This window comes from Opisthorchis viverrini (assembly GCF_000715545.1).
Source record: "Opisthorchis viverrini unplaced genomic scaffold opera_v5_39, whole genome shotgun sequence".
In the NCBI taxonomy this organism is placed as follows: domain Eukaryota; kingdom Metazoa; phylum Platyhelminthes; class Trematoda; order Opisthorchiida; family Opisthorchiidae; genus Opisthorchis; species Opisthorchis viverrini.
In genome coordinates this window covers 50,780-76,255 of record NW_008751696.1, presented here as the reverse complement: position 1 = coordinate 76,255, position 25,476 = coordinate 50,780, and the positions used below count along the sequence as shown (strand labels likewise).

At 41.7% G+C, this 25,476-nt stretch overlaps 2 protein-coding genes across 2 annotated transcripts in view; one reads left to right on the top strand and one right to left on the bottom strand.

The window, feature by feature from the left end:
- T265_02952 (hypothetical protein) overlaps positions 1-4,881 on the bottom strand; it is a gene marked incomplete at both ends in the record, with an annotated part of 33,806 nt that extends 28,925 nt beyond the window's left edge. Inside the window, 4 exons of the mRNA XM_009167331.1 lie at positions 2,734-2,842; positions 2,874-2,947; positions 3,370-3,412; positions 4,672-4,881. Of these exons, the coding sequence (XP_009165595.1) occupies positions 2,734-2,842; positions 2,874-2,947; positions 3,370-3,412; positions 4,672-4,881 (436 nt within the window). The remainder of the gene's footprint in view (positions 1-2,733; positions 2,843-2,873; positions 2,948-3,369; positions 3,413-4,671) is intronic.
- A 3,878-nt stretch (positions 4,882-8,759) lies between these two features.
- The window catches only part of T265_02951 (hypothetical protein), a gene marked incomplete at both ends in the record, with an annotated part of 25,765 nt that continues 9,048 nt past the window's right edge, over positions 8,760-25,476 (top strand). Inside the window, 2 exons of the mRNA XM_009167330.1 lie at positions 8,760-8,901; positions 22,552-22,754. Of these exons, the coding sequence (XP_009165594.1) occupies positions 8,847-8,901; positions 22,552-22,754 (258 nt within the window). The remainder of the gene's footprint in view (positions 8,902-22,551; positions 22,755-25,476) is intronic.

Genomic DNA, 25,476 nt, shown 5'->3' with positions numbered 1-25,476 from the left:
ATACTGCCAGGTTGCCCAAGCCTAGACAGGGGAAGTCGAGTGGCGGAGGTCGGATTCGAACCGCGGACCTTCAGGTTAGTAATCCGCGCTCTAACCACTTCGGCCATCTCGCCCCTTGCATATAGTAGCTCCAAGTGGAGGTTAAAATCATAGGACGCATTGTCCAAGAGACTTCTGCAGGTTGTATGGATGTTTGTTTACATTAAGGCATACGGCATCTCAATACCCCGACAAGGCGTGTGAATCCAGCCCGCCTCCAGAAAGTACAAAAAAATGCAGCAACAGAAAAACGCGTGATCAGAATCCACATAGATATTCCAGAAGGAGCGCCAATCAGTAATTGGTGCACTCCACCCATAGCTAACGATGTGGCCAAGCGGTTCCGGTTGTTCCGGCAGAGATATAGTCTATGATTAGCATATAAACGTAGCAGGCGGTCACAACTGTCGCTGCTTCTGGACTCGTCTGAACTGAGCCTCAGTCGCTATTTCTCGCAACGCCACCAGCCAAGCACAGACGGGGTCACGGGGACCCCATCTGGGAAGGCGTAAAACACCAGAACACCCAAACTCTTCGTGATCTCTTTCACGCCTTTCTGCCAAGTCATGCATTGTCCACCTCGCGATTTTTGCCACCCTGAAGAATGCACGGAGAAAACACTTGTCCCGGTAGACGGTGCTTCAGCATGCGCAGCACATGACCGAGCCGTCGTAGTCGATGATGCTTGATTTTTTCCCGGATTGCAAGACACGCACCACAACCAAACATTCGTTTTCTTATCACCTCGTTACTAACACGCTGAGGTCATCCAAAACCAGCCACGCTTGAAGACACCTCATATCATCTGTCCGCAGAGGCCATGTCTCGCACCCATACAACAACACAGCCCTTATTGTAGCCTGGTACACACGATCCTTAAGATCTAGTAAGATGCCTTTTTGACGCCCCAAGTGACACAAATTAGCAAACGCGAATCGAGCCTGAGATTTTTGCACCAACTTCATCAGAGACACTTCCGCCAGAGCTAATACAACTACCGAGGTATGTAAAGTTTTCCAAAATCTCGTGGTTATTCTTGAATTCTGAGAAATATGTTCGGAGACTGCACATTCTGAAGAATGACTGTGCACTTTGAAGGTGCAAGATGCACGTTAAAAGTTGGCATGAAGGTGGTCAGTTTAATCGACAGGGCTTGTGCTTCGCTTTGGTCTTCAAAGATGAGGGCGATGTCATCATCGACAAGGCATTCACCAGCTACAATTTGAACACCGGGTTTTTGAAAACCGTCCACTGTTCGCATCATTACTTCATCGATGACGAAGTTGAACAAGAATGGGGAGAGTGGACATCCTTGTTGACACCACCTTTTTGTACGGAAGCTTTTGGAGAGCTCACCATACACTCTCACCCGCCCAGAAGTATGTGAATATAGGGATCGGATTACACTTACAAACTTCTGGGGCATGCCCTGTTGAGCAATTGTATTTGACAGCACTGACTGATCGACAGATTCGAACGCACCCATGAAGTCAAGCAATACCGAGATTGTGTCGTCTGTACATGTGGCATTGCTCTAACACCTGGCGGAGTTTGGAGACGTGGTCAACGCAGCCTCTACCCGGTCGAAATCCCGCTCGATTCTCATGAGCCAAGGTTTCGCGTGCCACTGCAAGATGACGAAGAATCAATGACGCCAGAAGCCTTGTCACAACAGGCGTCAAAATAACACCTCTGTGGTCACTACGTTCACTGCGAGTACCCTTTCGGAAAATGGGTACCACTATCAATTCACCCCATTTGTCTGGGACGGTCTCCTTTCTCCAGATAAACCCAACTAGGCTAGACAGGCACTGCCTGACGAGCCCACCGCCATCCTTGAAAAGAGCAGGTGGAAGATCGTCAGGAACAGCAGCACGATTAGGCCTGAGTATAGAAATACATTCGGACACTTCTGAGACTGAAGGTTGCTTCATATTTACGGTCTACTTTTCTGGATTGGGAGTAGCAGGTGGCCATCTGAATTGCCGTTCGAAATACTGTGCCAATCGACGTGATAGTTAGCTCAACGACCGTGCTGGAGAGCCGAACGCACGTCTCAGAGACAACACACTATATTATGAAGTAAGTACAAAGTTAAACAATAGCAGCGTGTTCTCTAGCTTGTTTCAGGGTAAGAAAGTTAAAGATTGCCAGATGAACTGAGAGATTATTTCGAAATGTTCATGACCGTCACAGTCGATATAAGCGTAGACGTAGTGGGGCAGTCTCAAAGAATGAAGTAGGAGAAAATGGACGGATCAGTACTATCCGATTTCTACTTGTCCACTAAACTGTTTACAGCGAGTTAACAAGGCTGAGAGCACTATACGGCGGCCGATGCGGCAAGAGGTAACGATGCACGTGGTTGCATGTGGACTACCGTATAGCCTGGGACCTGATTCCGGTTCCAACGACGGTTAGAGTCCCCGGCTAATGCCTTTGGCTGAACAGCAAACTAAAAAAAAATGATGGTTGGTGTAGAACAGAACAGTCTGTGACCACGTTGAGTATCAGGATACTGTGAAACAGACTGCTGCATGATGAAGAACCTCATGCGTCAGGATCTGGGAGTGTCACACAGAGACTACCCACTACAGTCAAGTTAGTTTTGGAGGCACACAAACCGTGTCACCGCAACAAATTATAATCCTTTCGTAGCAAAATTCGTTACCCAACTTATTCAACATGACTCACCAATTTCCATTTGCCGTTTGATACGATTTTTACACGCGTCTCGGAAGGCAACTTGGGCCTTGTTGTAGTCAGTCATAACTTCAATAAAATTCCTCGAGATTGTTGAATACTAACCGCTGTCACGAAATTATCAGAATTACCTGAGTCTTGCGTATCCGCAAATCCGCGGAGGATTTGTCGGAATTTTCATCGTATTCAATGTTCATTTCCATCTCTAATGTAACAGATATCTCACAACCACACAGAATTACGTTTTAGTTTTGCACGAACTTTATGCGCTATCATTTTTATCTCGGCCATGGCTTCTTCCAGCTGTGCCTTGGTGGCTATAAGATACATGCAGGCTGAAGAATTTGAGCTCACTTTCGTCTTGGTTGGGAGATGACAGGATATCACTGTGTTTATTCTTGACATCTTCAACCAACGCCTGAACGCGCTCGATAAGATTTCTTATTTCTTCAACCTGAAGAACTCAGAAATAATCTCAGAGCTACCTGAGCGAAAAAATCGTTCATGTACTGGGGTCCATCAATGGACAGTGATGCATCCGGTAAGTCTCCGGCATCTTCAGGCTGAGCCTAGTTAAAAATAATGTGAGTAAGCCATATAAAAAAAAAACTAAATTTCGTCACTTACCGCCCGAAGTGCGCCGATGAGATCCTTTGTCATCGGATAAAACCTGACGCACCGGAGGACTTGTAAGCACCGCCCAAGGTCGCGGTGGTTTGATACTTCAGTTCAAGACAGTGGTTCAATGATTGCAAGGGAACGTGCGCTAGTGAGTTGTGGGCTTAAAGTGTTTGCTACCACGGAAGAAGTAGTCACAAATAAATGCACCTTCTCTTCTCTCTCACTGGTGATTATAGAGTTGCCAGTCGTTTTTGAGATTACTCCCATTCGACGAGTCTAGTGTAATTTATATCGAGGTGATGAGTACATTTATTCAGGATTCACGTCGACAGCACACTTCAGGCTTTCTAATAATGTTGTTTAAAAACACGGATGGCACACTAGCCATCTAGGGTAATCACGGACTTCAACAGTTTTACTCCATATTGTTCCCCGTACATCCTGATGACCGTCCAAACTGGGATGTCCGAAAATGTCTGGCACTGTAAGCTAACTTACTGGGAGCCGGGAGCAAAATTCAAGACCAGAGTGCGTCCTCAACCGCTTCCACTGACTGTCCTCTCCACATAATTCGAAAACTCACTGTGATCGGTAACCATACAATGCTGATTACGAAACCTGTTTTTCGAGGCGTATCACGCCTTATAACGGCTTAATTGCTCTTAAAACTCCATCTTTCATATCAACACGTTGTAAATTGGTGGATACTGTTTGAAAAATGTATTTCATGACAGGCAATTTAAATGTCATCCACTTGTTTCGATACAGAACTTTGGGATATTCCATCAAAAGCTGGCCCCCCTATGAAGGGACGCAGTCACCCTTGATTATTGCGCTCGCATCTTTAAAGTATGATGCTTATGACAGGGCATGGATTCCCAAAACCGGAGCAGCCGCTGATGCATATTATTTTCATATTTCAATTATTTCAGTGGGTTGTGAGAGTTGTCGGCAATTATTTTAGTCAGCAGTGTTCCTGGTGAAAAAATAAACACAAAGGAAATGTGATTGAAGAGCTTTTTAGGGGAGATTAGGCGAAAGTTCTTGACTGTCTCCAGGTTGAATAACAAAATCTGTCGGTATGGATACTACGTGATAATTTGATCGCATTGATGTTGATCGAGGTCCCCAGCCGTTTTCGATTTATTTATCTTTTACCAGACGCCCTGCGCTGGAAGTCCACTTCGCCCCACGAAACTGCTAAGACCCACTGAGTAGTTATCGCAAACATGTGGTTTGTGCGGCTTCGTTAATTATTCGAACCTGAGGCTCCCGACCGCTGGGAGGTTTTGAATCCCCATGACTCACCATGTTCTTAACATCGCACTTCAAACCCTGCCCATGTTTTGCCACAGAGCTTTGACATCCTAGGGCTCCCGAAATTTGGCGTTCCGTGAAAATCATCCGGCGTCTGGAACTGCCTGAGTCATATGGGTTCACCTCCACCACCAAATGCTGACGACCCTCGGTCACTATTTCAACGGACATCCAGCTGATTGACGTTGATGTGTTTGCCATACTCTGAGCATGTAAAAGGTCTCTGACTTCATGAACCTCAACAGGTTGAGCTGACAACCACTGAATCTACAGCATCTTGACAGGCTTGGAATGTGCACGAATTTTTCGGCTCATGTGCCTGCACTCCAGAATAATTGCAAGAGCGATGGTTTCATGTCTCTTTCCTTCACCTAACGACACATAACGACACACGCATAAAAGACAGATGCGTGAGCTGACCCGTGTGTTGATATTCCATCGGTTCTAGTGAAAATAAGGGATAGTGACAAAGCTTTTCATGCGTCCGCGAATTATATGGCAATGTTTGCAATGTCGACACTCACATACCTATGAAGTGTCTTATATTATTGCTTGTGCTAGGATGAACTAAGGGTAGGTTGGGGGTTACTTGGGTCCAGAATATCCATTATCTACCTTTGCGTTGAATGGTGGGCATCACAAAACGTGTATGGAATTTGCCGATGATTGCAAGCAGATCAAGCAGGGTATGGGATGAACAAAAACTAGGGAACCGCTGAGAAATTATGCCACACGAAAAACCCGGACAATTGTTTTTTGAAAAGAGAAAATTTGTGTGAAAAAGCCGCATTTTCCTGTCAACAAGCTTACGACAACATCACGTTCCGCAGTAGTTAAGCAACAAAAGGATACTAGGCCAAGCAGTAACAAAATTTTACAAAACCCCAAAAGAAAGACCCGAGGAGAAAACGGGAGAGTAAATTTTCCCATCAAAACGAAATGTAAAATCCTACGGTTAAGCAAAGATTTTGAAAATCCGAGAATATGAGGATCATCATTGCCTGCGACATGTTTATGGGGGAAGATTTCATTTGATTCCTTTTAGGTGCATTGACAACTGGCCATATACCGCAAGCGACGTCAGGGAGTTTAAATTTTGCACCACATTCAAACTTTCGAAACCGATTCGGTAAACATTAGGAGTGTCCATATCTTGGCGACAATTGTCGTTCCCTCTGTCTGACCGTAACGAACTCTAACAAAACCCCATAATTTGCAGTTTTTGTGCTTTCACAAAAATTGACCGTTATTTGTTAGCAAATCCAAAATTATGAATTGCGGCGAAATATATTGCGACGTTTCGGCTCGAGGTTTCGCAAGGCGGTGTAAAGGAAGCTAATCCATGGTTGGATATTGCGCTTCTCTGTAAAGGCTTTTCGGGTAAAATAAAATTCTCACAAAAATAATTCAATTAACTTTATGTATTATGAAAATCAAACTCACGCGATACCGCCGTCATTTTGTAGCGATTTGTTTGATTTAATCTCCCTTCTTAATAACTAGTGCCGGTTCGGATTTGAACTCACTGTTCTACTGCTTCAATTATCGATCCAGACATGTTTGTTGAGAAACTAAGGGCTGTTCGCTTTTCGTTCTTCAAGGTATTTGAAATGGCGTTTATGCAATACATGACTGGTAACCAGGTGATATTTGTAGGCAGTAATCAAAGCCCCAGCACCATTTTGCATCACAAGTGAGTATATTACAAATACAATGGGCGGACAGCATGCTCAGCCGATTGTTGAGGACACACAAGAAGTTAATCAGCTGAATGGACTTGATATCAACAAAAAGTACGTGAATCACTAGTTGTACAGTGTCTCTGTCCAAGGAGCCAGGGAAACTATCTTTCGGTCCCCTCTTATTGCCTTGAACACAACCATAGGGTATATTGGTTTTTTGACAATCGATTTCTGGTAAATCTGCGACTCACCAGAGAGGAGTTTGGCGCCGGCGTGGCTCTACCGATGCTTGAAACCCCTTCGTACGAAGTACAGCAGTTTGCAGCTAATGGAATCGGCGAGAAACGCAGGACTCAGGACATATAACGTTAACACCGGAAGTGTCGTCCATCTCGACTGAGTAAGCGGCAGACATTTGGGTTTTACTGCGACAGGTGGTATGCCTCCGGTCCCTGCAAAACTTCATGTGTCCAGGAACATTCCTTTGCTGCATTCAGGGGAACGTTCACACAGCCTCATGTGTTTCTCCAGATGGCAGCAGATGCCGCTGTTTTGATGCTTTCTGGATGTAATAAATGTCGGTGGATTACACACGAGAAACCGCCTTGGCGAAATTCCTTAAAGCGACTAATGTCCGGCCTGTAGATACAAGTTCCACACCTTCCAGGTCACAGATGACGCAGTTACTGGGCCTCGGGTTCATTTGCCTTTGTAAAAAGCAAATGCTTGCTTCTCTGTACAAACCGTATGGTTTGTGCAGGGGAATAGTGGATGCCCCTAGACGAATGTTAGACATGTGTGTGTCAGCCAGGTTCACTCAGCTGTCCATCAGCTGTCCGACTGCACACTCAACGTGGCTTTTTGCCAGCTAAAACGAAGATTTCCACTTCAGTTGTTCACAAACCTTGACCTACGGGTACAGGCCATGAACATCTGCAGGGCTTATGTTCTTGAAATCTCATAAACATAAATCCAATCTCATAAACCTCAAATCAACATTCCTCCTTGTGAAGTGGTAACTTTGAAAACCTCGTAGTATTCGAGAAAGCAATACAAATTTGTAAATTTGAACACGACCGGCCGCACTACGAATGGAGGCCATAACTAGAAGGTGTTTCGCACGTCAGCTCGCGCGACAACTCGGATGGGCACTCCCGTATCATGACACACATTGTCCTCATGTTGTTCGGAATTGGTGGCTTACCAGGCTGGCTAGATTTCGTCGTGATGCGACGGCTTCCAAACCTTTCATCGCAGTACGTCATAATGTATGGCATCATTTCTGCACCCATGAGCTGTCTTCCAACGCCTATTTGGTGTTCCATTGGGTATTCAGTTGTTGGGTTAGAATGAATGCAAAACTTTTACCTGGCGAGACTTTAAGCAAATTTCCGCTTCATTACGAGGAAAACTTCAAATATGTATTTATTCAAGTGGCTACGTAAAGATGGCACGCACATGGCCCAGATGGGACACTCACTAGTTTCTTGCAAATTTCCCAACATCTTAGGCTGTCAAGTAAAACTAGGGAACGGAGTCAGTATAGGACTGTAGAGTTTTAACTAATTGCCATCTCTGCACGCACGGAGGCCTTATTCATATGTTCTCTGTGCCTTCCGCTTTTTAACGCAGACGTTCAGCTAAGAAGCACTGGATGCAAAACTTACAGTTTATTAACGATTTTCTGTTCACTTATTATCAAGCCATACACTCGTGTTTCTGTAACAGAATCCACTCCCGCGCGAAAATGGTACCTAGCATTAAGCGCCAGCTTACTCTTACTGAAAACAAACATTTACAGCTGATTCGTACTCTGGGAGACCCATTTGATCTGAAATACTTTCTCCCAGAGATACCATACATGCACCTAAATAAGTAAAACCTGGGTTTTCAACTTTACGAAAAAAATTGAATTAAACTTTGACGGAGCTGGAACCGTCGAAAGGTCCCAGCAACGGTAGACCCTTCGAAAGACAACCAGATTAGTATTCTGGATGCTTCACTTTCTTACCAAATCACTCACAACCAGCGCACTTTAAAAGAAAGTTCATTAAACCACGAATTAACCATCAACCAGGTAGCTAAACCTCGGGTAACCAAGAAAAAATGGCTGTTGAATAACTCAATTCGGATAGAAATAAAGCCCTCGTGTTCGTTCTGCTCGAACCACCTTGAGCTGTAAAGTGAGAAATTAACAGGTCTTCATTTTACCAACTGAAATAATATTTTTGTTTATATACGCCGTCAGCTTTGCCTACTTTTCGTTTTTCTACCTTGTTTGCGTGTCCTAGAAGAAGGAAAATATAGTTATGCTAAAACTATCGGATAAATTATTATTTTGGGTAACATTTGTCTTAACCCAGGTTTGCTTCTTAATTATGAAATAATCTTTTGCAGCTATGTGGTTTAGTTTGTGTGATTTTGGCTGGCGTCTGGGGTGGACTCGTTCGTGGCGGATTTGATTGGAACAGTTCAATTAACCTGATGAACTTCCATATTCTATTTATGACAATTGGATTCGTGTTTTTGTATGGTTTTGGTGAGTCGTCCCGACCGATTTTTTGTTGGTCCTTGTGAGAACTTCTCTATCGCCAAATGATTTCATTTGATCTAATAGAGGAATGTTCAGATTTGGGAAAATTCTTAGCACCTTAGCCTATGCGGTACAATTGGATGCAAACAGGGTGGTTCCGAAGGTCAAACTGTGATAACTCTCGCACGAAGAGAAGCATATATGCTCGTATTCTAACTACCGTCATCAATGTACATTGCTGAGAGAAATTGCTCATACCGTCTGTATTTGACCCCGGATATAATCCACATCAATGCATGCAGCATACATAAATTTGTGATGAAATCCTGGGTAGAATGAAGGCACATAATTTAGGCCTGAGACATATGGTCTAAGGATTCAATATAGGCTTAGCACGGTGACTCAGATTAAACCGGGCAAGATTCGCATTTACACAGACTTCATAGGGCTTCGAATATATGACTATTCGCCGTCCGCTGGTGCATTTTCTTGTCCGTATTACCTCAGGAGGCCCGTTACCTAAGCAGTGTTTGGCTTTGTTGAGTCTGTGCGAAAAATCTATGAAATATTCCTATGAAACATGCACCCTGTGTTCTGTGAATAAATCTGATTCCCGACTTTTAAGAAAAGGGCTTCCTTATCCTGATCGACGCGCAGCGCGTACCTCACATCACAGTCCATAAAAAAGGCTTTACCACATATGGTGCGGTTTAATACCAAATGTGGACCTATTATGGTTTCTGGTCAAACGTGGATGTCCAACAAATGCCGGAAAACCTATGTACGCCATCAGAGTGTTTGTGTACGTTTAAGGTGCTGCCGAGTTACTACGAGGTAGTGGATAGGGAGCCGTTGAACTGTTACTATCACGCTGATATCTCGTAACCTTTTTAGCACAATTTTCTGGTGTTCCCCAGCAATACCAGTCCCAGTGATTTGACCCATTACTGTTTGATGATTTCAGTTGCGTCGGAACATTGAAGACCGGTATCCGTCAGTGAATTCTAAACACCTATGAAATGGTTATTGGAAGTTGAAAGTCCCACAAAGGGCTTTGAAGATTAAACCAGTCTGAACGTACTGTGGGCTCTACTTTGAATTGCGCAAACAGCATACAATTTCTTTGTATGCAACTTTGCAAGTACTTTGCTAAAAAGATCACAAAAACCAGGTTTTTTTTAACTCAATGGAGTTGAATACAGTTCACAATAGTTGTATATCTTTATTCTATGTTGGTAAATCACCCACTGCAAAGTTCAGTGTCGGAGGAGCGCACTAAATAAAATGTTTCAAATAAGCACCACTTAAAGTTGTGATTCTAAACAAAGACGTGGTTCTGAAGGGTTTCCTTTGCTTAAAAGCTTGAAGAGATTACCAGAACTCACTACTGTATGCATAAGGCAACACACATGAGATCAAACAATTTTCCTCGAGCTGAAACGAGCAAACTGCACTAATTGGCTGCAAAAGACAGGTAAAGGTTTTAATGTTGACATCCTCCGTACAATGCTGGAGGATGGCAAAATCCTTATCATAATAAAATCCATGAATTTGTGGCGGTGTGCAAAGTACCTTGATGTATGGTCACAAAAATTACCCATCTCATTTGCCCTACCAGTGGAATCATCGAGCCACTGATTTTTCATCCCGTATTCTAGTCTATTGTTGTAAGCCTGGTGTGAAGTGATAGAAGAATAACGCTTGGTGAAATGTGAGTCAGAAATCACCAAATATTCAGGCCACAATGCCATAATTCTTGCAGCGCTATTTTGTCATCGGGCATTGTTGAAAACTCCTTCAACGCATCCTCTTGGATTCATTGTGAAGTAGAAAACACTAGGAGAGTAACGCACTGAGACGTAGAAATATCCTAAATACTGTATGAACTAGCTGCCTTATTTTACCAAAACTCCTCAGGTGCAACACTCGTTCAACGCAATTTATAAGAAACTTGAAGACAAAGCAATAATAATAAACCAAGAAACTTTGTCACTACTGACGTTCCTCAAGTAAATTACGCCTGGCATCAACTACAAAACTATTTTGTCGAGAGCTTTTGGGCGTCCTATCTTGAGGACCGTTTTGATACAAATTGGAACACTTCTTCAGGGTGAAAGACTTTATCCGTTTTATTAGAAGGATGTTAAATCATAAAAATTAAGATATCGCACTGTATGCCTCAAACTGGTTTTATCAATGTTGTGGAATGTAGGTAGCTCGGGTGCGCTGTTTGGTTGTTGGTCTGTTTGCCGAGCTTGGCAGTTGGATTGCAAACGTTTCATCACCGATCGAGGTGATATCGTCAGTGCAGGGTTGCGTAAATGCATTCTTTCTCTTCTGCCTATGATTATATAGCTTATAAGCAGTATCTGGTAGTCCTGGAAACGGTCGTTGTGTAGTTTGATTAGTCTCCTGTGAATCTGACGTGGCCTCAATCTCCTGTGTCTGGTTGGTTTATTGGGTACATTCAATAAGGCAGTTTTGTGTGTGGGTGTTCTGCTGTGATTCGGCCGTTTCTTTCTTGCTTTGTGGTGTGGGTTTTGTTCACTGGATCTGTTGATTCATTGGCCTTCTGGTTTTAATGATCGTCTTCTCTTGACGCAGTTAGTTCGTTAGTTGCCGTTAGGTTTCTTGGCTCAGAGTCCCGTGACTGTGTGATTCTTTTGCTTGTAACGGCTGATAGACTGGGCTAATGTCGATGTGTTTATTGATCGATTTCTGTGTGGAGTGCCACGCCTCGGCACATTCTTGCTCCTGTTTTGTTCTTGCGTGAGCAAGTAGTTGAACTTGTATTGAACTTGTATCCTTCTTTGTCTTCGTGAATCGAGACAAGTGACGTTGGGTCATGTCTTCTTCTGGCAAGCTTGTGTTCGTGTATTCTCGTAGCAAGTTTTCTTCCGGTTTGGCCAACATAGTGTTTGTCGCAGTCGTTGCATTCAAGTTTGTAGACCATGTTAGTATTCTTCAAGGCATCCAGCCTTCCGTTTGGTTTCGAGAGAGTTCTTCTCAAAGTGATTGCAGGCTTGAAGGCGACTGTACTTCCATGTTGCCGTAGATTTCGTGCAGTCATTTTAGGTTTCACTTTGAAGCTAGGTGGTTGATGCAAGATGTGCGGCTGAGATACTATCTGAGTAAACGCACCCGAAGTCCTTCGTTAAGTCGAGGAGACTGTATTTTATTCGGTATGGTTCTGTAATAACAACAAATAAACAGCGGTTACCGACTGAATAGAACTGTCAATGATTAATACATAGCAATGATTCAATACGAACGTACATTCAAGATTGTATCGCGGGTCTTTGAGCAGATCCGACGTAAAGGTCAAGGAAAATACAGGTGAAGTTTATAGTCCAAACAGTGTCTGAGATATGGAATGAGAGTCATGAAGTGTCGGTAGGTATGAAGGAATCAACAAACGTTCACCGAACGGTATAGTCATCTCCGCCACGTTTCTGATATACGGCAGCATAATCTTCATCCTTTCTGGTTGTGTTGACGGATCAGCATGGTGGTGGTCCCGTAAGCACCTCCATATTAAATTCCTCAGGTCAGCGTTATTTTGCGATGTCTCGAAGGGTCTTCGTTCCTGTTTTTTCTTCGCCTCTGTTGTGTTGCAAAGTAACTCTATCCGCTTGAATAGATTTCGAACACAGCTCCACTTGTGATAGTTCGGATGGTTGCTCTGGTAATTCAGAATCTGGTCTGTATGCGTTTCTTTCCTGTATACTTCAGTTTGTAGTTGACCGTTGTCCTTGTGACAAGCACATCTAAGAATGCTAATTTGTTGTTCTTATTCGTTTCCATTGTGAAGTGAATGTCGGGAAAAACGTTGTTTAGCAGTTCCTCCGCAGGTGGCAGTTCATTTTTCCTTACAATAGCAAATGTGTCGTCCACATTTCGTACCCATAGTTTCGGTTTGATATCTGGTAGTACGATTCGTTCCAGTTGCTGCATTGTAATTTCCGCGATGAATACAGAGATTGGTGACACCACTGGCGCTCCTTTGATTAGTTCGTAATATTCTCCATTGAACTCAAAGTAGGCTGTCAAGCACATATCTAGCGGTACACATGTTTCTTCTTTTCCGAGCGTTCCGTTGATGTTTCCACGGTTGTCCAGGGGTTCGGCGACCGTCGTCCGCGCTGCATTCAAATCAACCGATGTAAACAGTGCGGTTACATCAAAGGACACAATTATTTCGCCCTATTCGATTTTCACGTTTTTAAGTTTCTCCAGAAACTCTCCCGCATTGTTGATCGAATATTGGGACCCATTGGTTAGATATTTCAGCCGCTCTCATAATTCTCTCGAAATGCTGTATGTGCTTGTTCCTGGTAGTGAAACAATTGGGCGTAATGGTACCGTTTCTTTGTGAACCTTTGGAAGTCCGTAGAATCGGGCAACTTCTGAGTCACGAGCGCTCATTCTCTAGTATTCTTCCTCTGTAATTTTGTGAAGATCCTTGAATTCCTTGAGGGTTTTGTTTATCCTGTTCGTAAGCTTCGCGGTTTGGTTGTTCTGCAGACGGCGGTATGTGGTTGTGTCATTGAGTGGAGTGTTTGCTTTGCTGATGTATTTAGCTTTCTCCGGAATGACTGTCATTCTTCCTCTGTCAGCTAGGAAAATAACGATGGTTTTTATCCACTTTAAGGCTGTTTATTTTTCTTTTTTTAGGGGATAAAGCGTTGTGTGTTTTGTTCCGCGTGATAGCTGGGACAATGGTTTGACATATCGCTTGCTGAGTTTCTTCATCGAGGTCGCTGGATTTGAAGGACGCTTCGAGACTGACTAGATACTCCAGATTACTAGCAGCCTTGAAATTGAAATTAAGTCCTTTAATAAGTACGTTTTCTTCCGCTGCCGTGAATTGCCTTCTGGAGAGTATCCTGATCCATGCTTCGTTTTCAGTGTGCTCGGTTCGCTTGGTTAGTCTGTGAAACTTGCGCTCAAGTGTGGCTCGTTTTTTACGGGCCCCACTGTTCTCAGGCATGTTTCTCTTTGTTCATTGAGGACACTCTCGTGTTTTCTTGTTTTTCCCCAAACTGGTCCTCGCCACCCGACTGAAAAATTGTTAGAACGGTGTTAGAACTACATCTATGCAACAAAAATATACAGTGGTCCAAAAAAATTGGAAATCAGTAATAAAAGTGTTAAGTTGATGAGAAGTAAGTGGATGCTCATGAATGTTAGAGTGTTAAAATGGTTCAAAAATATAACAATCAGGTGGGTTCTGGGAATCAGAAAACTGCCCTTGAGGCCTAACCTGAAGCTTAACATGGAGAGCATAAAATTTTAATTACATGGCCTACTCTTATCTCGTGTCTCATACTGCTCAGCATGCGATTTGCCATTACAATTCAGCTATCTGTATTATAGTATGATTTTTTGATGAATTCATTTCACTATGCATATCAGATTCGTAATTTATTTACTTCGTTTTATTGACTTACTTCGCCGCTTATTTTGCGATTTATATTTTAGAACGATAAACTGGCGTCCTCAAAAATAGTCCACATGGTTATGGAGATAAAAGATATTTACTTTAACCTCGTCATATTTTCTACCAAGGAAATATCGTTGGACTCTGAAATAATTCAAAGGAAGTCTCCCACATAACACTTGGGCCGAACTTTTCGGTCACTCATTGTTCTAAGCAAAATGCAAGTTGCATAAAAACAGCTTTACCGGAGTTTAATGTATCAATCCTCAAAATATATGACCAAGAACAAAAAATGCTTTTAGAACTTTTTCTGTTGGTGACTTACATTAACCACTAACTTTTATTGAACTATATTAGCTGATTTTCTGAAAAGTTATTTGACTTTTGGCGGGCTAAGAAACAAAAATTGCTTTATCTTGCTTTCTAAAGTGCGCTGGTGGTTGTTAAGTTGGATTGATCGCTTAGAGACAATGAAAAACAAATGCTTATCTATTTAGTGCTTTCATGCTATACTAATTTTTGGCATAATAAAACACTTTTGGCCACATGTTGCCTTCCAATAGCAATTTACTAACAGGAGCTAATAGACTACAACGCTTTCAATTTCCATTGGGACGAATTAATAATAGCCTTCCACTTGGGACATTTGCGCGGACTTGGACTATGTGCTTTCTCGGAGCCTCTCGTATCCTTGTTTCTCATGGCCACTTGATTCTGTCTGGAACGAGTTCGTCGCATCTTCGCACAGTGTTTAGGGCCTTGTTTGTTGCATGGGTTTCAGAGAGAACAGTGACGTTGCTTGAACGCCCTAGAAATTTTACACCGTTTTTTATCATAAATCAACCCGATGTATTACCGGACGTCGTGTAGAAAATATAGTGCGCGCCGACCACGAGTCGTAGTGAACNGTGTATGTAGAAAATATAGTGCGCGCCGACCACGAGTCGTAGTGAACGCGGGAGGCTAAACAAACAAAGTGACGGAGAATATTGGAAGTTGATTAATGATAGCGATTGCTTGATGAGCGATGGTGATCCTCAAAAACTTTCTTGAGACCAAACAATCAAGGATCAAAACTGGGACAAACATTTTCAAAGAAGGAGCATTTTTTAACAATGGTTCGTTTAATAACTGTTGCTAGTCCGTTGAATTGTTGAAATGAACTAAAATCCTAGACGGTGAATCTGGAATCCTACATGGTCTTGGAAGGTTATGGCGGCACATATTTTCTCAAACGACTACAAACTCATGGCTCAGATACCCACCCACCATTGTTCAGGAGCAAGTGTTCTCAGTCAGCGCTTGTCAGATATATTAGTCTACATATATTAAAAGAAAACGGTGCTCCTCATAACCGAGAACAACTGGTAATAGTGCAACGTTTTGTAAAAAGAGGCTCACAATGCGTTCGTTATCCACAAAAGTACTAACTCAAATACAGTTGCAATGAGACTCTTGGCATCACTTTTCTTTAGTTGCTTTATCTTAGCTCCTAAACACTGATGTGAGAGCAACAAGCGTAATTTTAGGCTGGCAGAGTTTGTTTTGATCAAATGTTTACATTTCACCGGACATCAAAACAACACATACGTAGAAACCTCCCGCAGTTTTGATATTTCTGGATTTCCAAAGATTATTCTTCTCATCTAACCGGTCTCTCATTTATGCCATACCTGCCCAAAAAAGGTGACGAATGTGATAAACATTTTGGATTCTCAGACTTGAGAGAGTGTGAGAGCATATGTAAAGCTTCCTCAAATAACGTGGTATCTGACAAGGATGCTTGTTCTCTCCACTCCTACTAATTTTACTCTTTTCCTCGCAAAAGGCTCTGAAACAAATTGCTTTTGCACTCACGTTGTTCTCCCGGTGGTTTACTGACGACAAACTTAAAAAAATAGAAGAGAGTGAATCACCCAATAAGTCCTATTCTATTGTCTACTGCACACTTCAAAAGAGAATATCGGGATCACTAAAGAATATGTTAAAATAAAAAGTTGCAACCACAAGTTTATGCTTGTTTTTTCTTTTCCTTGGAAAAGAATATTTATTTGTGTTCATAACATAATTGTGCTCATTGAAAGTCATAGATGTGGCTGATTTCTACTCTTCAGGAACTAACCGAACCATCGTGTTGTGACTCAGCATAGCTCACACTGTCCGTAATTGCAGGACGATTCAAATAAGGACTCGTAATAATGTAATAGTTTTAAGTTTAGAGAAACAAGAAAGGTTCCGAACCAAACTATGTAGACATCCAGAGAAATATTTTAGTGCAACCAAGAGTATGAGCAACTGGAGGCACCCGAGCAAGTCAGAGGGTTATTCCCTTCTCCTATATGATAGAAGTTGCTGTAAAAACCATATGTTCTGGTAGGGCCTAATAGTTTTTTACATACCACTGCCAAGCCACCAATCTGATAATACAAACTGTTGGCAAGCCTCTTGAGGTGATTTGCCTTTGTTTTAGACCAAGCCTTCAACTAAGCAATAGTTAAAAATGTAAATATTCTTACCTTCTGCTACGGTTTGTATAGAAACCTAACTTATCACAATTTTCCCTACAAACAAAGACCGTTTTCTCGCTTGTCTAAAAGTATCCAGCCAGTGAAGCCAAAACTAATAATGCAAAAAGTGAAAGCTGTTAATATTACATATTTTACGCAAACGAGGTATTCGTGGGCGCTTGTGGGTACGTCCCAGGCGCGTTAATCTTTCGTCAAGATGGGTTGAAATATTGGATGCCATGACTAATTTCTGGTGTACACTAGGTTTAAACTAGTGTTTCAAAGGAGAGGTCTAATGTTTTTTACGCACCATTAATGAAGGTGAGTTGAATGATACTAGATGCACTTGCTTTTGCGCTAGTTTTGCACTTAAACAAAATGTACCTCAAGAATTTTATAGTTTGTGCCCCAAGTGGTTAAGGAAGGAGTGGAATAAATACTTAAAAGTCATTTTTTCGCCAACAAAAATTCCTGCCAGTGTTATTTATTCAGGAGTCTGGGGTGGCGTGTTTTTCATGCTGATATAATCACCAATAAGTGTGATAGGTACGGTTTTCGTGACATGAATTGGGTTGACATTCAGGGTGGATTGAGTCCAGGCATAGCGTTAATGATGACACGAAAATGATTGATTTATACAGAATGCGCAGTTGAACTGACAAATAAACAAGTTTCACATTCTCATTTTCGAGCTAATGAAAATCTGAATAATGTAGAAAGTGCTTTAAAGAGGATTTTCCGCTCCTTTTTTCTGCATGGCTACTATCAGCTGAACGATTCAACTAGAAAACGTTTTCCCATTTCACGGAGATAAACGTAAGTAAGAATCAACAGCGGGCACCCAGTAAAAATAAGCTCCATCTGTGAAGGGTGATTTTTGCTTCTTGGTAGGTGTACAGCTTTTTGATGATCCTGGTAGTGGACCACGGACAATCTTTCAAGGCTTGGAATAGATAATCAACAACTACTCCACCTAGTAAGCATCAAGACACTTTAGAAATGCTAACCTTGGTTGTCGTCCTGAGTTTTTGAGTGAAATAATCCTTTACTGGTGAAGATAATACTTCAGCTATGGAAAAACTATAGTTCAGAAGTATTTAAAAAGTCAAATTTTCCAGTAACCAGCTATTCAAACAGATCACCTAGTTGTACGAATTGCAAGAAGTTTGCTAAATATTGTGTTTGTATGCCAATAGCACGTCTAAAGTATACTGCTTTCAAAACTAATGTACGGTTGGTCAGTGGAGATGACCAATATTATTAATCTTAAATGAAGCAATGTAATTCTCAGCTGGATGACTTGTTCATCAACTCAAGCGATATTTTTGGCCCACTACGCATTGAAAAATATATTGTCTTTCCCAAAATTACATCAGTGGAAAGAAGAAGTCCATGTGCATGGGCCTGGGCTGTTTTCTCACTGCAGCCCTTACTCGAGACGTCCAATCTAAATGACCCATATGCGGTACAATCTTTAGTCATTAGTGTGACAGATGTACAACATGTTGAGGAAGAACACCACATTTATACAATTCATTTTTATTGGCCTGAGTGCTCTGTCATCGGCAGTGTTTGATGTAACTGAAATATCCTACAATAACCCGCAACGTTGATGGACATAAAGTGCTCTGACTTCGACGAGCAGGAGTGATTTAAAAAAATGCAATAGAGCTCCATTTCATTTATTTCTATATATGGACTTAATTCTTCTTGTAATTGTGATACATGTTTCTTGGAAAACACTATATGTGAGTTTACTAAACAATAAAAAAGTACCCAACCTTGCCTATTCATCATTTTGGTATCGTTTTAGGAAGCTTCTTGGAGACAAGTACTATCCGAGTCGTTTGTGCTTAGAAAAATACATTCACATTAATCACTCCCGTAAAAATATAACTCACACAGAAATTTCCAAGTTATTGTAGTTCTGAGTGACTAATTTCTTGGTGAAATTCCTCGAAGGGACAAGCAAGCACTTCTGCACATACCACTTTTTTATACAGACGCAATAATGAAATGGAGCTAGTGAAGTTGTTCTCTTAAATCCGATTGTTAGGCCATTAAAAGAAAGACTACTTTTTGAAAATAAGCATTGTTTTAGCCATGAAAATCTTAGGCAGATAAAATTATGGGACTTTTGCCACTGTGAGTTTTCTTGCAAACATCAGTTCAGTGGTCGCTAAACATCCGCTCAAGAGTCAACCCTTATCCACTGCATAATTTCAAACCACTGAAATTCGACAAAATCATAAATCTACCGTTCATTGAGGATAAGGGTTTTGCTTCTACCGTAAGGAGGTGCAAAATTGGAGTAACATTAATCTGACAACTTCTCTTTGGCTGCATGATCACTCATGTTAGTCCAAAAGAAGCACCTTGATCAAAGATATTTCAAGTTTTTTTTTCTTTCTGCTACATCTGGATTTGTATCAGAACAATGAGGAGCAAGCTGAATAATGAAATTTGCGCTTCTGTTGTACCACTGGACTTTCAAAGCTGGTTGCGAATGATCTTTGAAGTTATTTGGTCAGTAGCTCGTTGGTCACACTGCTGATGAGCCGCTTTTGACCGATTAATTAAGTTTTCAAAGTACTAGCCGGGGAGTCGCGAATTAGAAACTCTCATTATATGCGTACCACTGGTTATTCCTGACAAATAAACAGCTGCGCAGAGCTCACCGGCTCTTCAGCATAGGCTGGCTTCAGGTACAGGACGAAATTTCAGTTGAAGACTGCTGAGTCTTCTCACAGTTTTCTGACGACCTTAACAGTGCCTGATGCCTCTGATGGGCTCCTTTAAATTTTAAATTTGGGAAGAAAAACTTTGCGGACAGAATTCGTGCTGTTACACATCCATAGTACCGAAACAGTCAAAAAATAAGGTACGTCAACCAGTGATAGGGTTTGTTTGTCAGAATAATTTCAAGCTGTATTTCAGCCCAGCTGACTAATTCATTTTGGTCCCCTTCGGCTGCATTTCTGGTTTCGTTCGAGAGTGTACCCAGTTTGCTCACTGTAAGTAAATGGCCACAGATAAGCTGAGCAGTTTCATTTACAGCCCTCACTTTGATTTGTGGAGATGCAAACCATTCAGTAACACTTTTCGTCTTTTTACAATCACAAAAATTCCCTCACAGTAAATTTACACGGGAACCATCCTCAGTGTACGAGTAAACGGCAAAGACTACTTCATCCTGAATAGTATTTTCACTCCAAATAACCTTCTCTGTATCTGCTAGGCCACAAACAAGATTCTGTTTTATATTGGAGAAAACTGACGTTATCTGTACTGTCGCACCAGTTTGTCCACTCAGGATATTCGTCTGTATCATTCAAGAAGCGGCCACAAGATCACTAAGAAGAAACTTCTTTGCGCTTCAGCCTTTTTAATCTACGCACTCCACGTATCTGGGATTATCAAAGACTTCCCCTTTTGGAAGGGTCATAACCGGTATAATAAATTTTTCACAAAGCTTGTTGAAAAGAAGGAGGCCATTCGTTTATCGAATGACTGTATAGACAGTAAGTGGCTTCCCAACTTTTTATGTAAAATACTCAGGCTCCATTGGATTACTTCTTAAAAATTACTCTCAACCAAAGCGCACCAAATGAAGTTGAAAATGCTATCAGCGGTTCGGAACCCATCTGAGCAGAAAGTTACTTTGTATCTTGGACCACCTTTTCAGGGAGCACCTTTCTGGCTTCTGTAAAACAAGTGGTTTGGTAACTTATTGAAAAAGAAATGAAAAGGTTTTTGTCAAATCTAATCTAGCAAACCGCTATACACTTATCCACCAGATCCAAGCCGATACGCCCATAATTTTCCGTCAATTATTATCCAGCCAAAGCTGAAGGGAGGTTTGTCCTAAGGTCCTAGACTTTGTCGCTCAAAGCATGATCTTGACTCACGGTTTGAACAGTTATGATCCAGTATTACATCTCTAACTAGGTCGAAACTTGCCATTGATCATATCTAGTCAACCCTTCTCCACTGATCCTGTCTAATTTTGGGTAATGAGCCAGTATCTCAGCCCTTGCGATCGCTGGAGATACCCCGCAGCTATGCATCTGAAGAGCTTCATGACCATATAGTTATTATTTTTATTAACTCCTGCTGATTTTTGCTTTTACTATATGCACTATAAGAAGTATTTTCGAAATATGAGTAGTGTTTATAGTATTTTGACAAGGGGTCACCTAAGAGCATCTAAATACCATACGGACTTCTATGGTGTAGTGAGGCGTAGACCGGACAGAGTGCTACATTTATCAGGTTGAAGTGATTGGGGCATCTATTTATTATGATCTCATGTATTAGGCCTACCGTGAGAAGCGTCTTTTGCTGTATCAACCTGTTGTTTGCAAAAGATTCGCAAGGTATAAACCATGATATGGTAAAGTGGAAAGAAGGGGGCTACAGACAAATTGTGTGCTCTAGAATCTTCGCAGCTTCTTGGCTTTAGCACACGTAGTCCTGTTTGCAGGTGGTTAGAAACTCTGTGCGCAACAATCCCAGTGCAGCACAAGCAGACTTTCCTAGCTGGATTAATAGGCTAAATTTCGCTTGTCGTTGTGCACTGGGATTATATGGGAAAAGGTTCTCACAAAGCTCAGTTAATAACCATAATAAGATGCTTTGTAATGATTTGTTCAATCGCTTCACAGCTTTAGTTACACAGCAGTTCAGTGTTTGTGAAATTTGCGTACAAAGCTGAAAAAGCGGATGGTTGAATATTTGATTATATATATATATATATCGCCTCAAGTGTGATCCCCGTTAATCAAATTCCAAAAAACTTAAAAGTGGCCTTCTTGTTGTTCAAACAATATTTTGACCACAAAGCAGTGACAGAAGTTAAACGCAAACGAATATTTAAACGGCCAACTTAAGTTCATTCTGTTTAAAAACTTACGCAATGTACTCAAGTTCATGAAGTCATTGTGTCTGTCAGAAAAATAAATATAGGTGTTGTTGCCAGAGTATTCACGGCACAGAAAGTTCTTAGTGAGAGGAAGCTTGTAAATTTGTCGAAAAACGGGTAGGTAGGGTGCACTGGTTGGCTGATGATCAGTTAGCTAAGCTAAACGAGCAGATTGCAAACATTTCATCGGTATGCGGAAAAAAATCATTAGCGCATGGGTGGATAGATATTTTTCCGAGTCTACTCGCGCTTAAGTATGACATGGTTTGATGTTGTAAGTCGGACAGATTTTTTGACCTGATAGGAATTTCGGTTGCTCCACAGTCTTATTCACCTGGGTTCGATTGATTGTTTGAATACCTTCCTCTTAATTGTTCTGCTGCACCTGAGCAGCAACCGAGAGGAAGTTTCTTTTCTGTGCATATTTGTTCACTTCCCTGAAGTTACTCCGATATCTCCACTTTTTTTGAAAATACGGACTTTTATGTTTAGAGTAAAGTAACTATACGCAAAAATATAACACTGATATTCGGCCATGAATTTTTTCGATGCTACAACCCTATGCGACTATGACACTTCCGAACTCCAGCTCGTCCATGGTAGTAAACCTCATGTACACTAAAACACTCATAGTAGGCTGTAGCCTTTTTTTTCAAAAGTTGTTGATGCAGAAGTAATTTGATTTGTGTTTGGAAAATCTGTGGATATTTTTCTTGGATTTTCCCTCATAAATTGTCCTATTCCATTTTTGATGCACATATCTTAACTACTAATTTTTCCGTTCTCAGCAATTCTTATTTTTCGGGTGGCCCGTTCAGCGCCGAAGATGCCGCTGAAAATTGCACACGCTATTCTCCTCATTTTGGCCCTGGTCTTTGCTGCGGTGGGTTTGAGAGCTGCTTACGAGAAACGCAAAGATAGACCACCAATAATTCTTTATTCAATACACAGCTGGCTCGGGATTCTTGCTTTTATTGGCTTTGGGTTACAGGTAAGCACTTTTGGTGAGGTTCCCGCGCTAGCTTGTTGTGCCCGTTGGTGTAACAAAAGTATTCGTTCCCATATCAGTGTTGATCTTTCCACTAAATTAAAATCAAACATTTACCACTAGCATTTGGATAAAAAAACTTTTGACGGCAAGAAAACGTACTGCGACATAATCAGTGTATAAAACACTTCGTCTCGAGGACACATTGCATAAGTGGGCAAACTGAGTACTGGGCTACTGTCTGCATTCTACACTTTGAGTAGGTGCTTCATTAGCACTTAGTAAGTTTTCAAAGAAACTAGCACGGCTTATGAGTTCCTTGACTAGTTCATCCACGGTGTTGGGCGTCCATATTATTTTACTCACCTCAAGACCGAATAAGAGGGCCCGTTGCCCCAGTTTCTCACTGGCACTCTACTTTGTCTCTTCCCCCAAAAAATGACGCTGCTGCTTATGTTACATTTTTTGACGTTCTTTATAAAAGGACCTTCATTACTTCTGAGATCACTACCACGCGTCTGCGGAGGAAGCCTATGTGGCTTGGGAAATTTGCGCATTCGAGTATACCTAGTAGTATTACTTTAGTGGATGGAAGAAAGCCCTTCTCTTTTTATAACCATAAAAGGTGCCTGTCAAACAGGTTGGTGTACACTGGAGTGCCAAGTGAAATCCTGAGCTGGCAGCGCAAAGCATCTCGGAACTGGTCATAATTGGACTATTCTGAGACTGTATACTGAGAATATGGCCAAATTTAGTAAGTTAACTGCTGTTGCACTGGTCGCATTTGCGTGCTATTGCGTTGCGCTCTGTCGAGCGTATTCTTTGTGGCACATAACGCCTATTATCAATGTACTCAAACGTAATAGTGTCAACAATGTAGCTAGCTTTGGATGAGATAAGACTATTAGAACGAGAGAAACACTTTACATTTTTTGCCAGATAAGCCGTATGAATACCCATTTAGCTCAGCTGATGAGAACGTGAAGCTGACCGCGCACCACATATTCCTTGACATTTTCACATTCTGAAGGTGAACAGAGTGAGAGTAGCACTCCGCCTCCATAAATCACGCAAATAATGCTCACCAGTGATTGGTTATTTAGGGTGGACGATTTCAGTGCTTGTTGTAGTCAGAATTAGAAACTTGGGAATGGAATATAAGGATTCTCTGGAAAGAGGAACAAGGGAACAGAATAAATAAAGTCTTTTGGTAACGCATGGAGTTCAGCAATGTTCCCATCATCACCTGTGGCCACAAAGCGATAATACATACTGGCACTCGGCCACCACAAAACCATACAGAAAGGGGGAAGGTAGGAAGCTATCTCGAAACCCTACAACTCTAGGCAAATCGATCAAGAGCAAACTTACGGGAGGGACTGTAATCTGATCCCTATGTTTCAGTAGGCCGCTATCGGCTAGCTTTTTTTTTGCAGACCTCATTTAGCACAAACCCAGCGAACGATGACAAACGAATTTTTGCCAGGCGATTCGTCTAAAGACCAAAGTATGGAAGTGGTCGTGTGCGTTGTGCTGAGGCTCCCAGTCACCTGCAGGGACAGTTGGAAGGGTGAAAAGATCCCACTGCACTGATTGTGGATATACCTGCTTCCCTTGCACCTTTCTGTGGAATGAAGTATCACGTACGAACCTTTTGCTCGCAAATGGGAAGACAACGGCGCATCCTTGAATAATCAATAGACGATGAGCAGGCTTTTATAAGTACCTACCACAAACGCCCAAACTTTGGACATGTGTTTGCCACTCTGGCGGTTGTGAATCTTTACGGGGCGCTGTTTTAGCACTTTTTGATGGCAAAATAGCTGTGGCCGGTCAAATAGTTTTGTGCTATGTTGTGCTACTTGAGTGCTCCCAAAGAGTCAGATTTTTCAACACATGGACTAAGCCAAGAAACTACAGTTTAGCCAACGTAATAGACAAAAGTTTACACATGTTTACGTTATTAGCTAAATTATGTCCTTTTAGTTAAAGCTTCTTGAATCTGTTCTCACAATATAACTTGACCTGAGTGTCCCAAAAATGGTTTACATAATTGGTTATCGTAATAAACCGATAGATTCTTTCACAGTCACGTAACGGCTTCTGACTAACTGGCATAGTTTTTTTTCCGAGAGAATACCTGATCAAACTGAGGATATCATTTTGACATGCGCAAAAAAAGTTCGCTACGTCACTCAGTTCTCAATGACGATTAGTCGATCAACCAAGTACAAACGCCTATCATGGCACGTGACTTGCCTTTCGTGGCCTTACTGGTTATTGTTCTTTTACCGTTCAAGCGACCTCTAAAGGAACAATCACAATGTCGAACAGTGAAAACAGCAAATAATTGCGATTACTTGCGAGTATCTCTCGATTTTAGAGTAAATGGAAGTTATAGGATGAACGCCAATAAACGTTCCACGGGTTTAAAAGTGGCATCTACCAAAGCATTTGCTTTGGTTTAAACCGGTTGATTATGCAGCTTAGTGTTCGGATTCATTTAGTCAGTGGACCTCTAGGAGTGAAACAATACAAGAAGTTTTAGCGTGGACTTGTGGTGATGACTTCATGTCATCATCATCAAAGACGGCAACATCAGTGTTGGCACTGATGCTTCACTGCCGTACAAGCATAAGGTTCGTCTAGTTATATATATATATATAATTGTATTAAAAGCCCTACAGAGAAGAGAAGAGAAAAAGAGTGGGTGAGGGAGGGGACC